At 28.9% G+C, this 17,911-nt stretch overlaps 2 protein-coding genes across 2 annotated transcripts in view; both read right to left on the bottom strand.

The window, feature by feature from the left end:
* LOC123296055 overlaps positions 1–6,057 on the bottom strand; it is a 106,530-nt gene extending 100,473 nt beyond the window's left edge. The window contains exon 1 of the mRNA XM_044877517.1: positions 5,821–6,057. Coding sequence (XP_044733452.1) covers positions 5,821–6,057 — 237 coding nt within the window. The remainder of the gene's footprint in view (positions 1–5,820) is intronic.
* Positions 6,058–8,132: 2,075 nt separating this feature from the next.
* On the bottom strand, positions 8,133–17,702 carry LOC123296054 (breast cancer type 2 susceptibility protein-like). The gene is made up of 11 exons (XM_044877516.1): positions 16,587–17,702; positions 14,023–16,484; positions 12,995–13,186; positions 12,564–12,933; positions 11,294–11,467; positions 11,024–11,234; positions 10,737–10,969; positions 10,383–10,669; positions 9,079–9,303; positions 8,699–8,918; positions 8,133–8,256 (listed from the first exon to the last, which is right to left on the bottom strand). Exons 1-11 carry the CDS (start codon positions 17,700–17,702, stop codon positions 8,185–8,187), a joined length of 5,562 nt encoding a protein of 1,853 aa, XP_044733451.1. The 3' UTR covers positions 8,133–8,184.
* Positions 17,703–17,911: the final 209 nt, after the last annotated feature.

Here is a 17,911-nt window from a genome sequence, read left to right as displayed (position 1 = left end):
TTACCATGATACATTTTACGAAATTTTAATAAATAAATATTCTCAAATTTAGTAAAATTATCTTGTAATTATTTTAATATTAGGACGATCCAACATAGAAAAAAAATGTTAAAGAAATGTTTAAAAAAATTTTCTTGCCACAAGTAAATTTCTTTTCGCTAGTACAGGGTGGCGCCAAAAGATCTATACAACGCTCTATCACATATAGCTTACATCAAAATAAGTAGATTTAGCTAAACATGCTTATAGTAAATATTGCTCCGTATTGGCGCTGTACACTCTTGGAATAGCAATTTTGAAATCGTTTTTCTTCCATAACTTTAAAACGGATAGCGCAATTTTGATAAAATTTGGTGTGGTTACACTGTTTTTCATATAAAATAAATCATGTCAACCTTATAATTAATATCAATTTACGGACGTAAAATGTGGGGTTTTTGGTAGCTAAAACCCCCCAAATTTTTACGGTTTACGCCCATAAAGGTAAGGAGTTTTAAGTATGGAATTAAGATGAAGTTAACTGTTTACAACAAAAAAAGGTGCTTAGGTTATGGAAGAAAAACGCTTTCAAAATTGCAACTTCAAGCGTATAGCGCCAAAGCATAGCAAACTTTTACTGGGGCATGTTTAGCTAAATCTACTTTTTTTTTGAGCTAAGCTACATGTGGCAGAGCATTGTAAAGTCCTTATAGAGACACCCTGTAGAATATTTTTGTCGTTCTTTTAAATTCTTGGTAAAGAAAAAATAAAGAAATAAATAGGTACCCTAGGATTTTTAAGTGAAATATAAATAAAATCTTAACGCATTAATTGCATCATGCTCATTAATTGGATCACGCTTTATAAGAAATGATCCTCAAAACTGGAACAACCATGTAGCTTGACTTCATTTTTCCCCTCTCCTCACGAAGCTCAGCGTAGTTATTGAACTAATTTTCCTCCTCTTTAAAGGGTCACGTGGTTTATGGGTGCTCCCTTAAGATGGATAACTCATTATTAGTCCAGATCAACTTCATATTGCTGTCTTAGTACAACATTTTTTGCTCTAAAGTTTTTGTTTAGAACCTTTTTTCGGGCTACGGCACAGTTTCAAGCATGAAGGTTATAAAGAAGGAGAACGATCGCTACGTGTTAAAGCATTAGCGCGTCTGTCCCTGAAAATTTGTAGAATTTATAGTTCATTTTTCAGCCACCAGCCGCGCTGTCATCATTAAGTAGTATCTGCGAAGTTAGCTGTTTATGAGTACAAGTAGATGAAGTTAGTTGCATAATGTACAAATTGATATATCATTTCAAATTAGCGCACAACAGCCCGCTTTTATTGATACAACTTAGCGATCGCAGCGCCTCACTTATTTTATCCATATTTCGGGGACAATATTTTCTATAGCGATCGTTCTCCTTCTTTATAACTTTCATGGTTTCAAGTTTAATAGACATCTTGTATATTTAGAATATCTACTCGTATATGAAGAAGAATAAAACTAAAATTTTTAATATTTTTAATTAAAGGTTATTCCTTCCTAACAGTAAAACAAATGCCAAGATATACATAGTAAGTAAATCATTGACTGACTGACTTAACTTACAAAATTTTAAATTAGATAAAATGTTTTTATGTAAAGTAATTTGTAAGTCAATGATTTTATATATTAATTAATTAAAAATTATACGTCTTGTAATTACTAAAGTCAATATTTAAAATAAACAATTATATTCTCATATTGTATGTAAATATATAATTATCCTGATTAATACCTGAATACAACCATTAAATAGATACCTAATAATTAAATATTACAATGTCGGCATCGCATATATGCATGATTAACTTTAACTTAAACTCTGAAGAAATAACAGTTGTTCATAACTCCGAGACTAAAAATATATATTCCTATATGGACAGAATAGCTACAATTAAGAATTACCGATATAATTAAATAACTTACCATAGAAGAATCAATAACTATAGAAGTGGAATTCCATAACTCTATAACGACTTCTTTCATTATGATTAATCTTAACTAATGGCATTAAGCTTGATTTTGACCGAAGTGTTTACTGTGATAATTGAAAGCAGTATCAACGTGAACACGGATTGATTACAAAAAATTTTCTCTAAGAATTTTTGTTTAGTGGATTGTTATTCTCAGGGTATTTTTTAGTTCAGGATACTATTTCTAGAAATCTAAATTCACGGCATCTTAAATATAAAGGTTTGAAGGATCACAGCCACTTACACCCGAAGTATTAACGAACAACTTTAAATACTACTCAAAAATTGTACTGCACTTTTTAAAAAAGTAACTTTTAAAGACTTAAACAGTGAATTTTGAAATTTAAGTTCAATGTTATTGGAGGGGAGGGACAACTTTAAGCTAAATCACCTACAACTCTCCTTCCCAAAGCATAATCATTGAAATTTAAAATATATTAAAATTTGAATCGCAAAATGGCTTGACATAGAAATTAGTTTATTTACCCATAGTTTGTTTTGGTCATATTATATTCACAGATATTCGCAAACACATAGCTTAAAATGTTTTTTTTATTATTAAGATCCATATTTTTAGTGGAAGACGTTTATCTTTAGATTTTTTTCACTGCGCTTCCACCATTTTTTTGTTTTGTACCGTGTATTGTTGAATACCATCATGCATAATTTTAGCATGACTGATCCGAAAATGTCCAATCGATTGCCAAATAATAACTCAGAAACAAACTTGATTGTGGTTACAGTGCGAAAGTATGGTAAATGTGCGGTACTCTGGCTTCATAGGCCAATAAATATCCGTAAAAATAAAAAATTATCGGGGTAATTTTGAAATATAAAATTTATTTTGTACGAAAGGTAGAAAAAGATCAAAAGTTAAGCCTTTCATCTTTAAAATTGACATCTCACGCCGGGGCACGTGCCAAAATTTATATATCGTAAATTATCGAAGAGAGAAGCCTTACAATTTATTATTTTACAGAAAATTTGTACAAAATTGAAAATAAACCCTGGTTATAAATTTTCAAAACGACATTCTGAATTATAGAGGGTCTAAGTCTTGTACAGATTTTTATACCATGTATATATGAAATATATCAAGGTATATTAGTTAGAAGGTAAATATTAAAAAAATTTTCATACTCTATGAGTCTATGGTAACAGATTAAATACCAATGTTAGCAGACCTTGTTAATAGACTTAATACCTTGTGAGATTAAAATTAAAATGATAGATTATAATAATAATATCATAAAATTTCTTATTTATAAAAATTTTAACGGACCCTTTATGGTTGTAATAAATTTTTACAGTTTTTTATAACATGCAGTTTATTAGCTTTTTTTTACAAAAATACAGAATATTCCAGCAGTAACTAATAAGTGCTATTCAATTCTACCATTCATGGTTTATAACTAAAAAGGTTTTAAAATCTTAAGAATCAATAAATGTGAATTTTGCATTCAGGTAAGTATTTTCATAAAAAATTGTATAATACACCAGTACATATTCAACAGAATATATTCTCAATAAGAATGAAAGTATCACCAACCTTATTGTATGAAAGTATCACCAACCTTATTGTATAACGTAAAGTGAAAATCGCTGATCTTTTATATCGATATTGCTAGAGCTTAAAGCTGTCTAACAAATATTCATAGGTTGTATGACAAATCATCATATAGGTTCCGTGACAAATCCCCTCTTAAGGCGGTAAACCGCCACACTCAAGTTCAATTTTTATTATTTTTAATGGTTTTTAATATGTTAAGAGACATATTTAGAGGGCTCTGCACTTTTTTATTGCCCATATTGAGAATTCCTAAACACACCCATTGGGGGTGTGAAGTGTCAGCGTGAACTCGACTAATACCAAAGGGTATAATAATCTGAATGCAACTCATATGGCCGCTGCAAGTCTAAAAAATAATATGTTATATTTTATCCATAGTAAAAATAAACAATGAAATTTGATTTGGTATAGATATTTATGAATTGTTTCACTTCCGAATTTTAAAATAGTTTTTCGAGATAAAAATGACCAAGATCTCCAAAGATTTCTGTTTCAAATACCAAATGGCTTCCTAGGTCCATTTTGAAGTAAAAGGAATAATTCTAGCTACGACACTGATTTACAACAATTAAAATTTATTGAAGTATGATTATATTTATTTTTCTATTGATATATCATCCAAAATAAATTTTATTAAAGAAAAAAAAAAAAACAAAAAAAAAACGTTAAATATTTTCAAATAATTAAATTTAATTACTTGAATTGTTCAGATATAGAAAACATAATATTAAATTTAATTTGTTTATTATCAAATCAAATTCAATTCAATAATAAAGTGCATACCGGCTGTTATCATCAAGAGTAGTCATTCATTTCTACGATTGTGATGTTATATTCACAGTCTTCAGTTATATATGTAAAACCATAAATAAGTTGTATAAAAATTTGTATTTCTTTGTAAAAAGGATAAAATATAAACAAGACACAATTTTTTAGATAAGATAAAATAAAATTTTATTGCACTAAAATATTGCATAAAACATAAGTAATATTCTAAAACATTTTTGGGTAGAAGATTACAAATCTAGGATGATTCATTTAATTGAATTATTTATCATACACATAGGATTAAATTATTAGACTGTTTGCATAGCCTAGAGTAAATATTAGTTTCGACCAAAAAAATCTGATTTCGGCATCAGTTTCGGTTTCGGCACACCGAAACTCTTCGTTCGTGAATTATCGCGCGTCGTTCGGCTAACTTTGGATGAGTACGTGTCAGCTGATTTTTCCGGCCAGTCCGGTGCAATTTTGTTGTGACTTTATGTGTTGTGTATGCGCTCTTAGATTTGGTTTTATTAATTTTAACCACCCAAAGTTTGGGTCCCAAACATTGAAACAACTGCCTGCTATCGCTATGATTTAATTGTGTGTGATATTGTTGTTGTAAAACAGTTACAGTTTCGGTTTCGGTCGAAACTGAGACAGATACCGAAGTTTTGGTTCGGTTTCGGTAGAAATTCCAGTTTCGGTCGGACACTAGTAAATATAAGCCCGCCATATGTCACTACACAAAGTCAATAAAGATTGGCAATCATCTGAATGACAGTCTGATTTATTGAATTTTGAATTTTTTCAATTAATTAATTATTTTCATAATAATACTCTTCAATCATAGATATATATACATTAGACCCGTTCCTAAACACAAGCCGCCATGCTGCCCATCACGGTTTTGTCATTTTCATAATTTTCATATATTTAAGGACAAAGAAAAAACCGTGATAGTATAATGGGATGTATTAAGGTACAAACGCATAGATCTCATTATCATATCACCATAATAAATCATTTAAATCAATCTTTCTCAAAGTGGGCGATAACGCTGGCGATTTGGACAGTTAAACTACTACTCACAACATCGATCATATAGAAAAAAAATCAACTAGTTTTTTACTCTCACGTTTACGACGTACTTTTGATTTAATGATCCGATTTAAATTTTTTTTAATTGTTTGTAACACGTTAATCAAAAATACTCGAAAAACACGTTTTCTTTTTTAAATTTTATACTAAACAGTAGTTTTTGAAGCCGCGTAAGATTAATAAATCGATTGGAAGAGATTTAACAATTTTCAGTTAGAAATAAAAATAAAAATTTTTTTAAATTGGTATCGTTAAAGTAAATGACCATAAACAGCGTTTAAAAAATAATCCTAGACATACAATTACAAATCATATATATAATTAAAATGATATTAAAACTACATATAATAAATAAAATAATTTCAAGCAAAAAAAAAATTTTTCTTACCTTTCTCAGTCTAATTACTTCAACTTCATTTGCCAATGTACTATTTGTTGATTCTTCTGGCACAGATAATATTGTATTATTCGAACGAATTACTGATTGAATACTATCATCGAAATGTTTTCGTTTTGAATTGATTGCAACCGATCGTGCAAAAGCACTTTTATAATTTTCAATATCAGTTACTTTTATTGTATCTAAATTATTATCACTACCATTCATTATTGTTGAATCACCCATAATTTTATAAATTTAAATATTCAATCAATTCGTCAATCAAAATATTTATATTACATATTACACAGCACACAAAATATCATTCACAATAAAATTTTATAAAAATTCACCAAAATTATTTTAAAGAGCACATTACATAAACGAAATCACAAAAAAAAAATTAACGAAACACAGTTTAATTAATTTTCATGGTGCGCGCAAATAAAATTCTTTTAAATTTTCATTGTTGATAATATCGTATGTGGTATTTCGATTTCGGTTTGATTTTTTTTTATTTTTTAAATCGATAAAATTTTTGAATTCACTGTTCGTTTGATTGTATTTAAAAAAAATAAAGTTTTGTACAAAGTATGTTATATTATTTGTAATATAGTACTGAAAAGAGAATAAAAGATTTGTTTTGGATGTTGCACGCTTGAGCGGCAAAGCAGCAATATTGCAGAACGCATGCGTTCTTCACAGGTATATGTATATCGGTATTGCATTCATAACTCTACAATTAATTTTAAAACTTATTTAAATTACATTGCCTGTCTACATAAAGGTTTTATTTTTTTTCTGGTCACAAATATCCAATTTATTTTTTATTCATATTCTGTATTCTTGTATTGGATTGCAGAAAACATATTTTGAAGAAATAATTTGTATTATTTTTTTAAACATTTAAAAATATTGCGATACGAAAATTACATTCAACCAACGCCATCTAATATCGAATGTATTAAACTCCCTGTAATCTGAATTTTTAAATGGACTTTTAAAACAATAATATGGTTCGACTCTTTGGGGGTTATAATGAATCAAGGACGATTTAGAGCAAGGACTCGATAGCCTTTTTCCATTTTCATAATCGCTATCGTTTGGTCATGATTGGTCACTATTTTCTATCGTTTGTCTCATTAATAGTTTTTAGTTTTTTGCTATTTTCCATCAATTTTTAGCTAACCCTTCTTTTTTTGGATTTTTGTAATTATCTTTATCAGAATGGATTGGGTATCGGTTCGTCACTATTGGTCACTAAATTTCATCGTTTGTACATTTTCCGTTTTCCTATTTTTTCACAATTTTCTTTAAGTAGTTCAGCTTCTCATTCATAGATAAGAGCACAGTATTCGCGATATAAAATAGCTTTTTTTTAAAACTGTATTTGTTCAAACTTTTTTTTTTTAAACTGTAACTGTAAATGATCTCCAAAGGGATAACATATAAAACTCTTGTTTTCCAACAAAGAGACAGGCAACAATCTTTGAATGGTTATAACTTCTTCGCTTTTTAATCAATTTTAATTTAACTTTCAAATTTTGTTATGGTATCGAGTCTACTTTAATATTGTGATGGGTAATGTGACAAATTCGGTCACAGTAAGGGAAAATTTACTTACCTGTACTGTTATTTGTTTCATTGCCGGTAACTACTTTAAATGCTAGGCAGATTTTCTGGCGTTGCCATATTAAATTAAGTAAAGCATACAAATTCAGTATATGAATTTATTTAATAAAATCATTTATATAGTTAAAATCCGCTTTATAGCTGGGTCCATTTTTAGTTTCTCAGATTTGTTGATACTTATTTTATTTTTCTGGTTGCCAGAAGAAATCATATTCTATAACAATTGCCAACTTTTATCCACTCAAGTCAATCAAATTATATTTATAATTCTGCCTATCCTCCGTAGTTTTCTCATCTTATAATTTATGAGTAACGAATAAGCTATAGTGAGTAACGAATAAGCTATTGTAATATAGCTCTCAAATTTATTACGCTTTAAAAAAAAATTTTAATAAACAAAACACACAAAAAAAAAGTAAAAATAAATTTATTTCTCTTTTACAAAAATAAAATATTAATAAAGAATTAACAAATTAGAATTGAACAAAACGGTAAAACATGTGATGTAAGGACAATATCAACATTCTTCCTCTATCAAAGACAATTAAAATTTTTAGATAAATTTCTTGGATATAATTACATTAAATAAATTTTTGTTTTCAAAATACTTTTTTCTTAGTACAAAATATTTTCGGGATTCTTATGAAAAATGTTTAATAAATCATTTACTCGAATAAAATGAATAACCGATGCATAAAATTATATTCTTTTTTAAATTTAATGTTGCATAAATTTTATTTTTCACCTTAAACTCATCTCGCTATTCCATTGCGCAATTTTATCATCACAATCACAAATAAAATCATTAAAACTCTGGAAAATAAATAATTAAAAATATTAGTGAATATATACAACCATATAATTCTGAAGCGTTCATAAAATCGAACTTCACGGATCTCAACAAGTACATTTTTACAGAAAATTTTAATTTTAAATTTGTTAACTTTTTGTTTAAAGAGACAGATTAGTAGCGAAATATTAGGTCATAAATGGCGTTTTAAAAACTGAAATAAAAACAAGATGTTTATTTATATCTCTCGAAAAAATTGAATCATGCGATATCAAGCATGCATTTTGAGCAGAACAAAATTACGAGGTATAATAGTTAAGAAATGTTTCTTACTCAACTTCATAATATATATTATTCGATGTCATCTACCCAAAAACTTGTTTATCATGCGACTAACATTTTCTCGAATCTCTTCAGAGCCAAAAACAAAGAAGTTAACTACAAATAAATGAAAAATATACATACCGAAGGTAACTCGTTATGTAAATATTCAATAGCTGCGGTCATATCTGGTGACTTAGACGGAGTTTTTGTAACATACGTTACATAATCAATTAATGCTTGAGCTTGACCTAGTAGACTTTTTGACAATTTCAAATTAAACACAGCAACAATATCACCCACATTAAATCCTTCAAATGCCAAACAATTGTTTGAATCCATCTTATAGACTACTCGTAAGAGTCTACAAAAAAGAAAGTTTATTTATTTGTTAATAGTTAAATTCCTCTGATATTTCCAAGAGATAATTCTCGGTTAAAACATAACCCCTGATAATTCTAGGCTTTACAAGTTTCACAGTTCCACTCAAGTTATATTTTAAATTAAAACTGATGGCGACATACCTAAAATGTGCATCTGCTAACCATACATATCTAATTAAATTATCTTCAGAACAAATTTTAACAATAACACCGACAGTATCACAATATCTAATTGGTGGATTATACTCAACGAGCTGCATTTGCCTGATTGGTGTATAATATCGCAAGCAAACACGATTCATATTGGTTTGTTGATTAATTCTTAAATAACGTGTTTGCTTTGTAGCTTTTAATGAATTATCACTTCTAAAAAATAAAAACAATATTGATAGTTTTTTTAGTACTGCAACAAACCCGAATAAAGGTGACTATTCTATATACTTATGTAGGTGTTTAAAAAGTCAGAAACTCATTTTAAAATGGAATAACTATCTACAACGATTCAACAAATTGAATTTTACTATTTTGTGTTCAGATTCTTAAACTCTAAGTATTCTAGGGCCTAGTGATTATTTTATGTTTATTAGGTTCAATTTGTTTTTTTCGGCCACGAAGAAAAAGTTTTGCTTTCTCGTAAATATGTGATATTTATTATCACCACGCAAAAATACCAAACAGCTCAATAGATTTTAGTTATTGAGCTTTTCGCAGATTTGTTACATTCGAAAGTCCTATCAAGACAATTCTGAACATTCCTCAATAAATAAAATCCATTCAGCAGCTAAAAACAACTCTAAAATATAAACGAGAAAAAACTCTTTAATTTTAGTGTACAAGAAGAAAACAAACCCATTAATTAACAAAAGCATAAAATTGATAAAATTGCAAAAAACAAGAAAGTAAAAACAACTTTCATATAAATTATGTCGTAACCATATTGTCATCTGGCTATCAAAGATCACCCGTAAATTTCAATTGTTTTAATTTTCTCAGAGTCAGCACTAGTTGGGTTGGTTTAGAGGCCATTTCTGAAAGAGAAATTATTTTGTCGATTTTAATTTCTCTCATTCTCTCTTAGAGTCGATTTTTATTTTAAAATCATTCTTAACAAAATTCATGCTTGACGAAAAAATAAATCGTAGTAGTTTTTTTTGAGATCTACAACTTTTTCATTTAATTTTTGGCATTGGATGTCAACTTTTTTTTTATCGTAAGAAAACCGATTTTTTTTACTTTTGCGAATTTTTTATGTTAACTTAGCCATTGATTAGCCTTAACCATAAAACGCTATGTTTCATAGCTTGTTTTCTATAACAACGTATTTTTTGTTTTCTGATAGCAATTTTGTACAATTTAACATTGGACCTCCGTAGATTAATTGGATTATATGTTGCTTATTTTAGTTTTGTGGGGATTTTTTAATATTTATAATTTAATAGTATTACCGAGCATTTGATGACATTAAATTCAAAAAGTCAACCGTTGCATATTCTGTTAAATTATCTATAATATAATTATCTGGATTCCATATTTCTACCATAAAATGATTCTTTAAATTAGGTTTATGTGCATCAACAATAATTATCTGAAGAACTGACGAAACTGTTCGTTTCGCAAATCCACGTTTATTTAAAATGTTTTGTACTTTTGACGAAATATCTGCTTGACGTTGACTGTTTAATTTTGAACGATAATCGGTAACAATTTGGAGTTGTGATTTCGACAATAATTCCTAAAATTCGGATTCAAAAATCTACAATATGCTTTTACAAATGGGTATATAAAAAATAATTACTTACACTAATACTACTGGGATCAGTACTAAATTCGAGCAGGGCTAATAATTTTTTGGGACATGTTAATTTTTGTATATCACTAGAATTTTTATTCTCTTTAATAATCGAAATAGACTCTTCATGCCATTGATTTTGTAATGTTTCGTATGCTTCTTGTTGAGCTTTTTCTATAATTTTTTCTTGTTCTGTTTGGAATGTTCTATCTCGCCGTGCCTCAGCTCGTTTGCATCTACAAACTATAAAATTCAAAATACATGTCATAATTTTCATATTTATCAAAAAATAAATACCCCATTGTTCATTGCTCATTTTTTCTATATATTTTAAGGGGAAAGATCGTGCAATAAAACCAAGAACACGACCAACGTAGCCACCGCTAGGTAGAATACTATGCACTGAAGTCCGAAAAGGTCCAGTTATTTTTTGGAAACCTAATTTTGTATCCCATTTAACACGCCGAGTAGAATTTCCATGGATTTTTAAACGTGCGTCCGATTGAACCTATAAAATAAAGATTTTATACAATTTACGAACAATTTTTAGTGAAATTCATTTTGTACCTGTAATGGATGGCATGGATGAGATACATTTATTAATTCAGCCCCATATGTCATTAGTTTAGTACCGACTTGTATTTTTTTTCTTCGGACAAAATTCAATAAACACAAATCAATATTTGCCTTCATACTGTACCAGCCGTCACATAGTTCTATTTCATAGTTATTTCCTGAACTCTGAAATTTTATTCAAAAACATTAAACAGTGAATGAAATTTTATTATTTTTTAAATTTTAATAATTAAATTACAGATTTGTAATAATTTGGTCGGAAATGTTTAAACAAATGGGCGTAAAAGGGAACTTTAAAAAAAATATAAGTCTCGTAGCCAACATTTGAATGAAATAATTAAAAAAAAATAAATAAATGGTATCAATCTAAGCTGGTGATCCTATTAGTCTTAATCAGCAAGGGCGTCATCAGCCACTTGACCAACAGGGAGCAGGGACAAATAAAAGTTATATTTGTAAAATGTAGAATAAAAAAAAAATTTTAAATATAAAAATCAAATTCAAGGGAACTTCTGGGGGAAGTTCGTCTATTCGATGTTTAAGCTAATATTATTTTAGATTTGTATGGTGGGGGGGATGGCTCAGGTGTTCGGGCCATCCAATACCTTTGTGCTTGGTCACGGGGGCTGATCATGGTACTGCCTCTGTCTGGTTAGGTGTTCGATGTAGATGTCGCGCGACCAGCGGATCGTGTCCGACACCATCAACCGAGCCATGGTCTGCGTATATTTGGGTGCTATTCCCAAAGACTTCGCAATCCTATAGTTATTAGCTAGCCAGGTCCCGAGCGAACCAACGACAAATGCGTCCAATGAGACCCTGTAGCCTTTCGTGGTTAACTCAGCAGCAAGTTGGTTATATTTTTCGAGCTTTTGCTGCCGAGCAACCTCTAGAGCATCCGGAGCACCCTCAAATGGAATGCAAATGTCGATGATCTTTACTTCCTTGCTAGATTCATCCAAGACCACCAGATCAGGACGAAGAGTACTCTGTACACCGGGTACTTGTCTATTGATAAATAATTAAAAAAAAATAAATAAATGGTATCAATCTAAGCTGGTGATCCTATTAGTCTTAATCAGCAAGGGCGTCATCAGCCACTTGACCAACAGGGAGCAGGGACAAATAAAAGTTATATTTGTAAAATGTAGAATAAAAAAAAAATTTTAAATATAAAAATCAAATTCAAGGGAACTTCTGGGGGAAGGTCGTCTATTCGATGTTTAAGCTAATATTATTTTAAAGTATAAGCTATTTTTACCTCAACAATTTTGCTGACATATAAAACCATTCTGCGTGATGGCACATCATCTCTTTCAACAATTTTTCTGATCGCCGAACGTTCATTCCCATATACATCTCGATCATAACGATATTTTAATTGTTGCATTATATTATCCGGTGTAAGAAAATAACCATCAAATTGATTCGGAAATTGTCGGTCCATACTAGCTAACTTCCAAACTATCCATCGAAAATGATTTTCAAACCAACCAACGATAACTTTTTGTTTGTCAACACCTGGCATTGTTTCAAATGCAATTTTAAATTCAGCTAAACCAGCCAAGTTTAAACTGGATGGCATTAATTTTGCATCGTCAGTCAAGGTAATAATAAATGAACTTGGTGGACTACAAAAAATTCCAAAATTTATTTTGATATAGCAAATAAATAAAATTATGTTGAAATAACCTCGGCAAATAAAAATGAAGATCACAAGCGTTTTCAGGTGTTATATCCCATAAATTTATTGAAAAACGTCGCACTGTTGAGCTAGGTAAATCATTCATACAACATGGGAGATGATTATTGACAGCAGCTTTCAACGGAATTCTGCGATCTCTATTTTTTTGTTTTTCCTTATACAATTTACCCGGAGTAAAACTAAAAAAAAATATAAAATAATATAATTCAACAGGGGAAACTTTCCTTCATTTTTCATAACAAAATAAGAAGCCAATTCTCGATGTGAAAGGAGCAAGAAAGGCGATCATAGACTCGTTCATGCAAATTTTTATTAACATGTAATAGGGAATATTCATGTATTTTTTTTATATTTTTAATTCATTGTTTACACCGATATAACAAAGTAAAAAATATAAATACTGCTTAACATACATTATAATTTTGAGATATTTAAACGCAGCTTTTTGGCACTCTCTGTTAGTACGTGATCTGTCAATTTTTGACAGTTCAATGTATAATTTACACTTTAAAAAAATGAATTTACAACACAGAATTTACACTCGTTATTATTAATAAGTTTTCTAATATAAAACCGTAGAATAGTATAATTTAATGAAATACCATATAAAATGTAAATAATTAATATCATACAGTATGTCAACAAATTTGACAAGCCCGTACTTTGATGTCACGTCCGTATAAAAATTTGAATTTCCGTTTTAGAAATTTTTAAATGCCCTCACTGAATTTGTACTTTCATTAATTAATTTTAAGTAATTAAAAAGATATTAATTACTAAAATAATGGTTTAGTTGAAATATCCAGTCATTAAAGTTACGGAAGAAAAATATTTGAACCAAATTTAAATTTCATGAATATTCCCTGTTGTCAATGCTGGAATTTATAAAATATTTATTTTACAAAAACTAACTGTCGCTTCAAATTAACTCATGCAGGACCCTAATTAATTATAAAAAAAGTTGATATTTGATAAAGTCAAACTGAATTAGTAAGTTGAACAAACGATCGTTTACCTGACTGACTGATTTTTCGAATCACAATTCATCAAATTTTCGATATGAGTTTTCTTTTTTTCTAATAATGACATTAACATATTCAAATCTGTGATTTGTCTTTTTACTTCTGTGTCCAATTGTTTCAGATCGCTAGAATTAGGTTGACGTAAAGAAATGCATGGTTCATTTAAATAATTTTGTTTTGATAATATTGCACCCAAACCAGGTTTTATTTCGCCCATATTAAAATCAAATTGTTTTGAATTAATTATATCTTTCCATAAAACGACGTTATCTAAATCTGATTTACTTCCAACACTCCCTGCGTCCGTAAAATCATCCGTATCTTCAATTAATGTTTCATCGAGATCACTGTACTCTGATTTTTTATCTTCTGTTGAAAATTTTGAAGACATATTATCCATTTCTTCCGTTTGATTTTCATTCATATCAAGGAATTGTTCGTTATCGTTTTCTAATAATTGTTCCATCTCTTTGTTTTCTAATTGTGGATTTAATTTTTCAATTTCATGAGATGCAGGTATTTTAAAAGTTTCATCCATATTTTCAAAACACATTACTGCATTTTCCAATTCGTCATAAATTTCTTTGTTTTCTTTATAATTCGTACCATAGTTTATATTTTGCTTCACGTTTTTATCATTAGCCGACGGTTTACCTAAGTTTGTTAAGTTTGTATTTAACTCGAATTCATTCTTATCACTAGCTATATCAGAAAATTCTTCGAAGATATCCTTAAACAGATTACAAGCTTTACTCATTGAATCAGTCTTAATATTCCCGGAAATCGATGGTAATTTTGGTTGTTTTTCCAAATTACCCATAGAACCTTCGCGTGAATTTATATTTTCATCAATATCTTTAAAAAGATTTTCTGCTTTTTCTAAAGCATTTTCTTTTAAAATTTCTAGTGTTTTATTTGATGCAGTAGCAAATCCAAAATTATTACAAGATGGTTTTTTAAAAAGATTGGAGTTTTCTTTATCAGATGCACTTATGGAAATTTTTTTTGAAGTAATATTTGTCGTACCATCATTTTCGATATCTTTAAACAAATTTTTAGCTATTTCTAAGGACTTCTCATCTGTCTTTATTATGTTACAAGATGTTATTTGTTTTGCCGAATTACGTTTAGGACCCTCATATGCATTTATATCAGCATCGAGGTCTTTAAAAAGATTTTCTGCTTTTTCTAATGCTTTTTCATTTTTAGCTTCCAGTTTTTTATTTGATGCTGTAGAAAATCCAAAATTACTACAAGCCTCAGATTTTTTAATAATATCATTTTCACGGGAATCATTGGATACTGCTATCGTATCATTGCTCTCGAGATCTTTAAACAACATTTGAGCTGTTTTTAATGATTTGTCATTGGTTTTTATTGCTTTATGAGACGCTGTTTGAAAACCAAAATTTTGATTTTTTACTTGAAGGATGTGAGAATTTTCAAATGTATTATCTTTATCGGGAAGAAATGTAGACAAAGATTTATTAGATTTTACAGTTCTTTTTTCAAAATTTAAAGAATTATTTGAGGAAGTACCTATTTTTGAAGATGTATGCGTAGTTTTAGAGCTACTATTTGGTTCAGTATTATCAGTTGAAAATTCATTTATATCCTTAAATAAAATATCAACATTACGCAATACATCTTCATTAATTTTACATTTTTTATTGGAAGCTGTTCGAAAGCAAATCTCCTCGTTTACGTCACTCTCTGATAGTAGTTTCTTTTTTGAAGAACTTTCTGAATCTGAGTTGCTTTCATCGACATCCTTACATAAAATTTGTACTTTACGCAACGAATTATTATCATTAAAGTTAACTTGTTTATTAAATGCTGCCTGAAAACCTAAATTATTCGCCTTCATTGAAAATATCTTTGATTCTTCATCAAGAGATTCATACAAAGCGTCGCCCTTATTTTTACCGGAAGTATTAAATGATTCGTGTAACTCGAAAAAGGCTTTTGAGGTATCGGTTTTTTTATTTTTATAATTTGAATCAGCATTAAATGCAAATACATTTTCAGCTGCCTTAAATGATTTTTCCATTTCAGTGAGATTCTGTAATGTTAACTCATGTTTTTCCATTCTACTTAATTTTGATTTAATTTTTTGTTTAGAAAATTCCGATGGTGAAGTACAAAATGATGGTTCACTAATTTTAGGATTTTTTAAAACTTCCTCAAATTTCCTGCCAATGTTAGAGTCACTTTTTAAAGGAATTTTAGATGCTTTTTTACTCAGTTTAGTATCATCACTTAATAATATTCTGTAATCGTCTAAATCGTCAAATATTTTAACTTTCGATAAATCCGTATTTTTTATTTCAATTGGCTTATTCGAAGCTGAATGAAATTCTAAATCGAATACATTCTTATCTTTTGAAGTTGAAGTATCGTTACATGAATCGTACCGATACTTTTTTATAAATTTATCCGAAATAAGTTCATCTTGCTGAAATCGTTTTAATTTATTACTTTGAATTTTAGGAAAAGTATTTTTAAGCCTTTCAATTTCTAAATTTAATTTATCTAAAATTTTATGACAATTATCCACTTTATGAAATCCTTTAAAATCTAATTTTGAGTTTTCAGACAAATCTAAAAATTCTCTCCTCCATTGATGTAAATGACTATCCCAATTTTCTTTAGCTTCTTGACTATTGTTTATAGAATTACTTTCAAATCCATTGAAACAATCTTCTACAATTTTTTTAGTTTTAGGTACCACAATTACTTCATCAACAATTTGGTTCATTTGGGTATCCGTAATATCTGAATGAAAACTAAAATTTTCATCCATTTCCGATTTCGTAAAGTTTAATGATTTTTTATTGACATTTTTTCTAAATTCAGCTTTTGAAGTTTCAATAATGGGTGATTCGAACATATCTTCAAACAATTTTGAAGCTGATTTTAAACAATCTTCTGAAATATTTATACTTTTAGGTCTGTATGACGTATTTAATTTTGGACTTGATTTTTTTTGGAATTTTTCTTGAACCGGTGTACTACTGTAAACTTTTGTTCCCGATATTATAGTATTTACTAAATTCGAAATTCGACTATCATTTCCGTCGTCTAACAGATCTTGATCCGATGTGCAATCATCTATAAGCATATCATTCTCCACACAAATAGAATTTTTTGTTGACAATAAATTTTGATTTTCTATTATCGAATTTGAATATTGAGTTACCTCCGTGGAAACATTCGTGCAAGCGTTTTGTTCTTCTTTAGATGTTGAAGCAACGTTACGAACATTAAAAGAATTGGTTTTCTTGCTTCTCTCTTCTTTGTGTGATTTCGAAGGTTGCACGTAGTTTAAAACATTATTTTGTTCCGCAAGAGAAATGTCTAATATGTCATTTTCCCTTTCAATTACATTCTGAATTTCATGTAAAGTGTTTATACGATTATCTAAATTATTATTTAAAATTTCTGCATCGCTTATTGTAAATTGTGACTCAGTTGATTTGACAAGTTGTAAACAATTTTCAATTTCTTTTACAGTGTTTGTAATAATGTCATTATTGTCCTCAATTTTTTCTATTACATTGTCTAAATGATTACTGCTTTTGTTTTTAACAACATGCGACTTCTGTTTTCTTTTTCGGGCTTGTAGAGATCGTGATAGTTTTGACACTAATACTGGAGACGGTGGTTGATCCATTTTTGTTTGTTTGTTCAAAATTCATATCACTTTAATATATTTCGATCCATCGATTTAAAATAACATTTAAACTACGATAAAGTGACACCATTGACATTTTAAATTTGAAATATGACATAAACACTAAAACGTGCGCTAAAGCACTGTTACCAACTGTGGAAACCATCAAAACAAAAAAACACAAAAAAATTAAAATAATTCGATAAAAT

The sequence above is a fragment of the Chrysoperla carnea genome, chromosome 3 (assembly GCF_905475395.1).
Source record: "Chrysoperla carnea chromosome 3, inChrCarn1.1, whole genome shotgun sequence".
NCBI classification, from domain to species: domain Eukaryota; kingdom Metazoa; phylum Arthropoda; class Insecta; order Neuroptera; family Chrysopidae; genus Chrysoperla; species Chrysoperla carnea.
The sequence above is the reverse complement of the archived record's forward strand: the minus strand, read 5'-3'. Positions and strand labels throughout refer to the sequence as shown.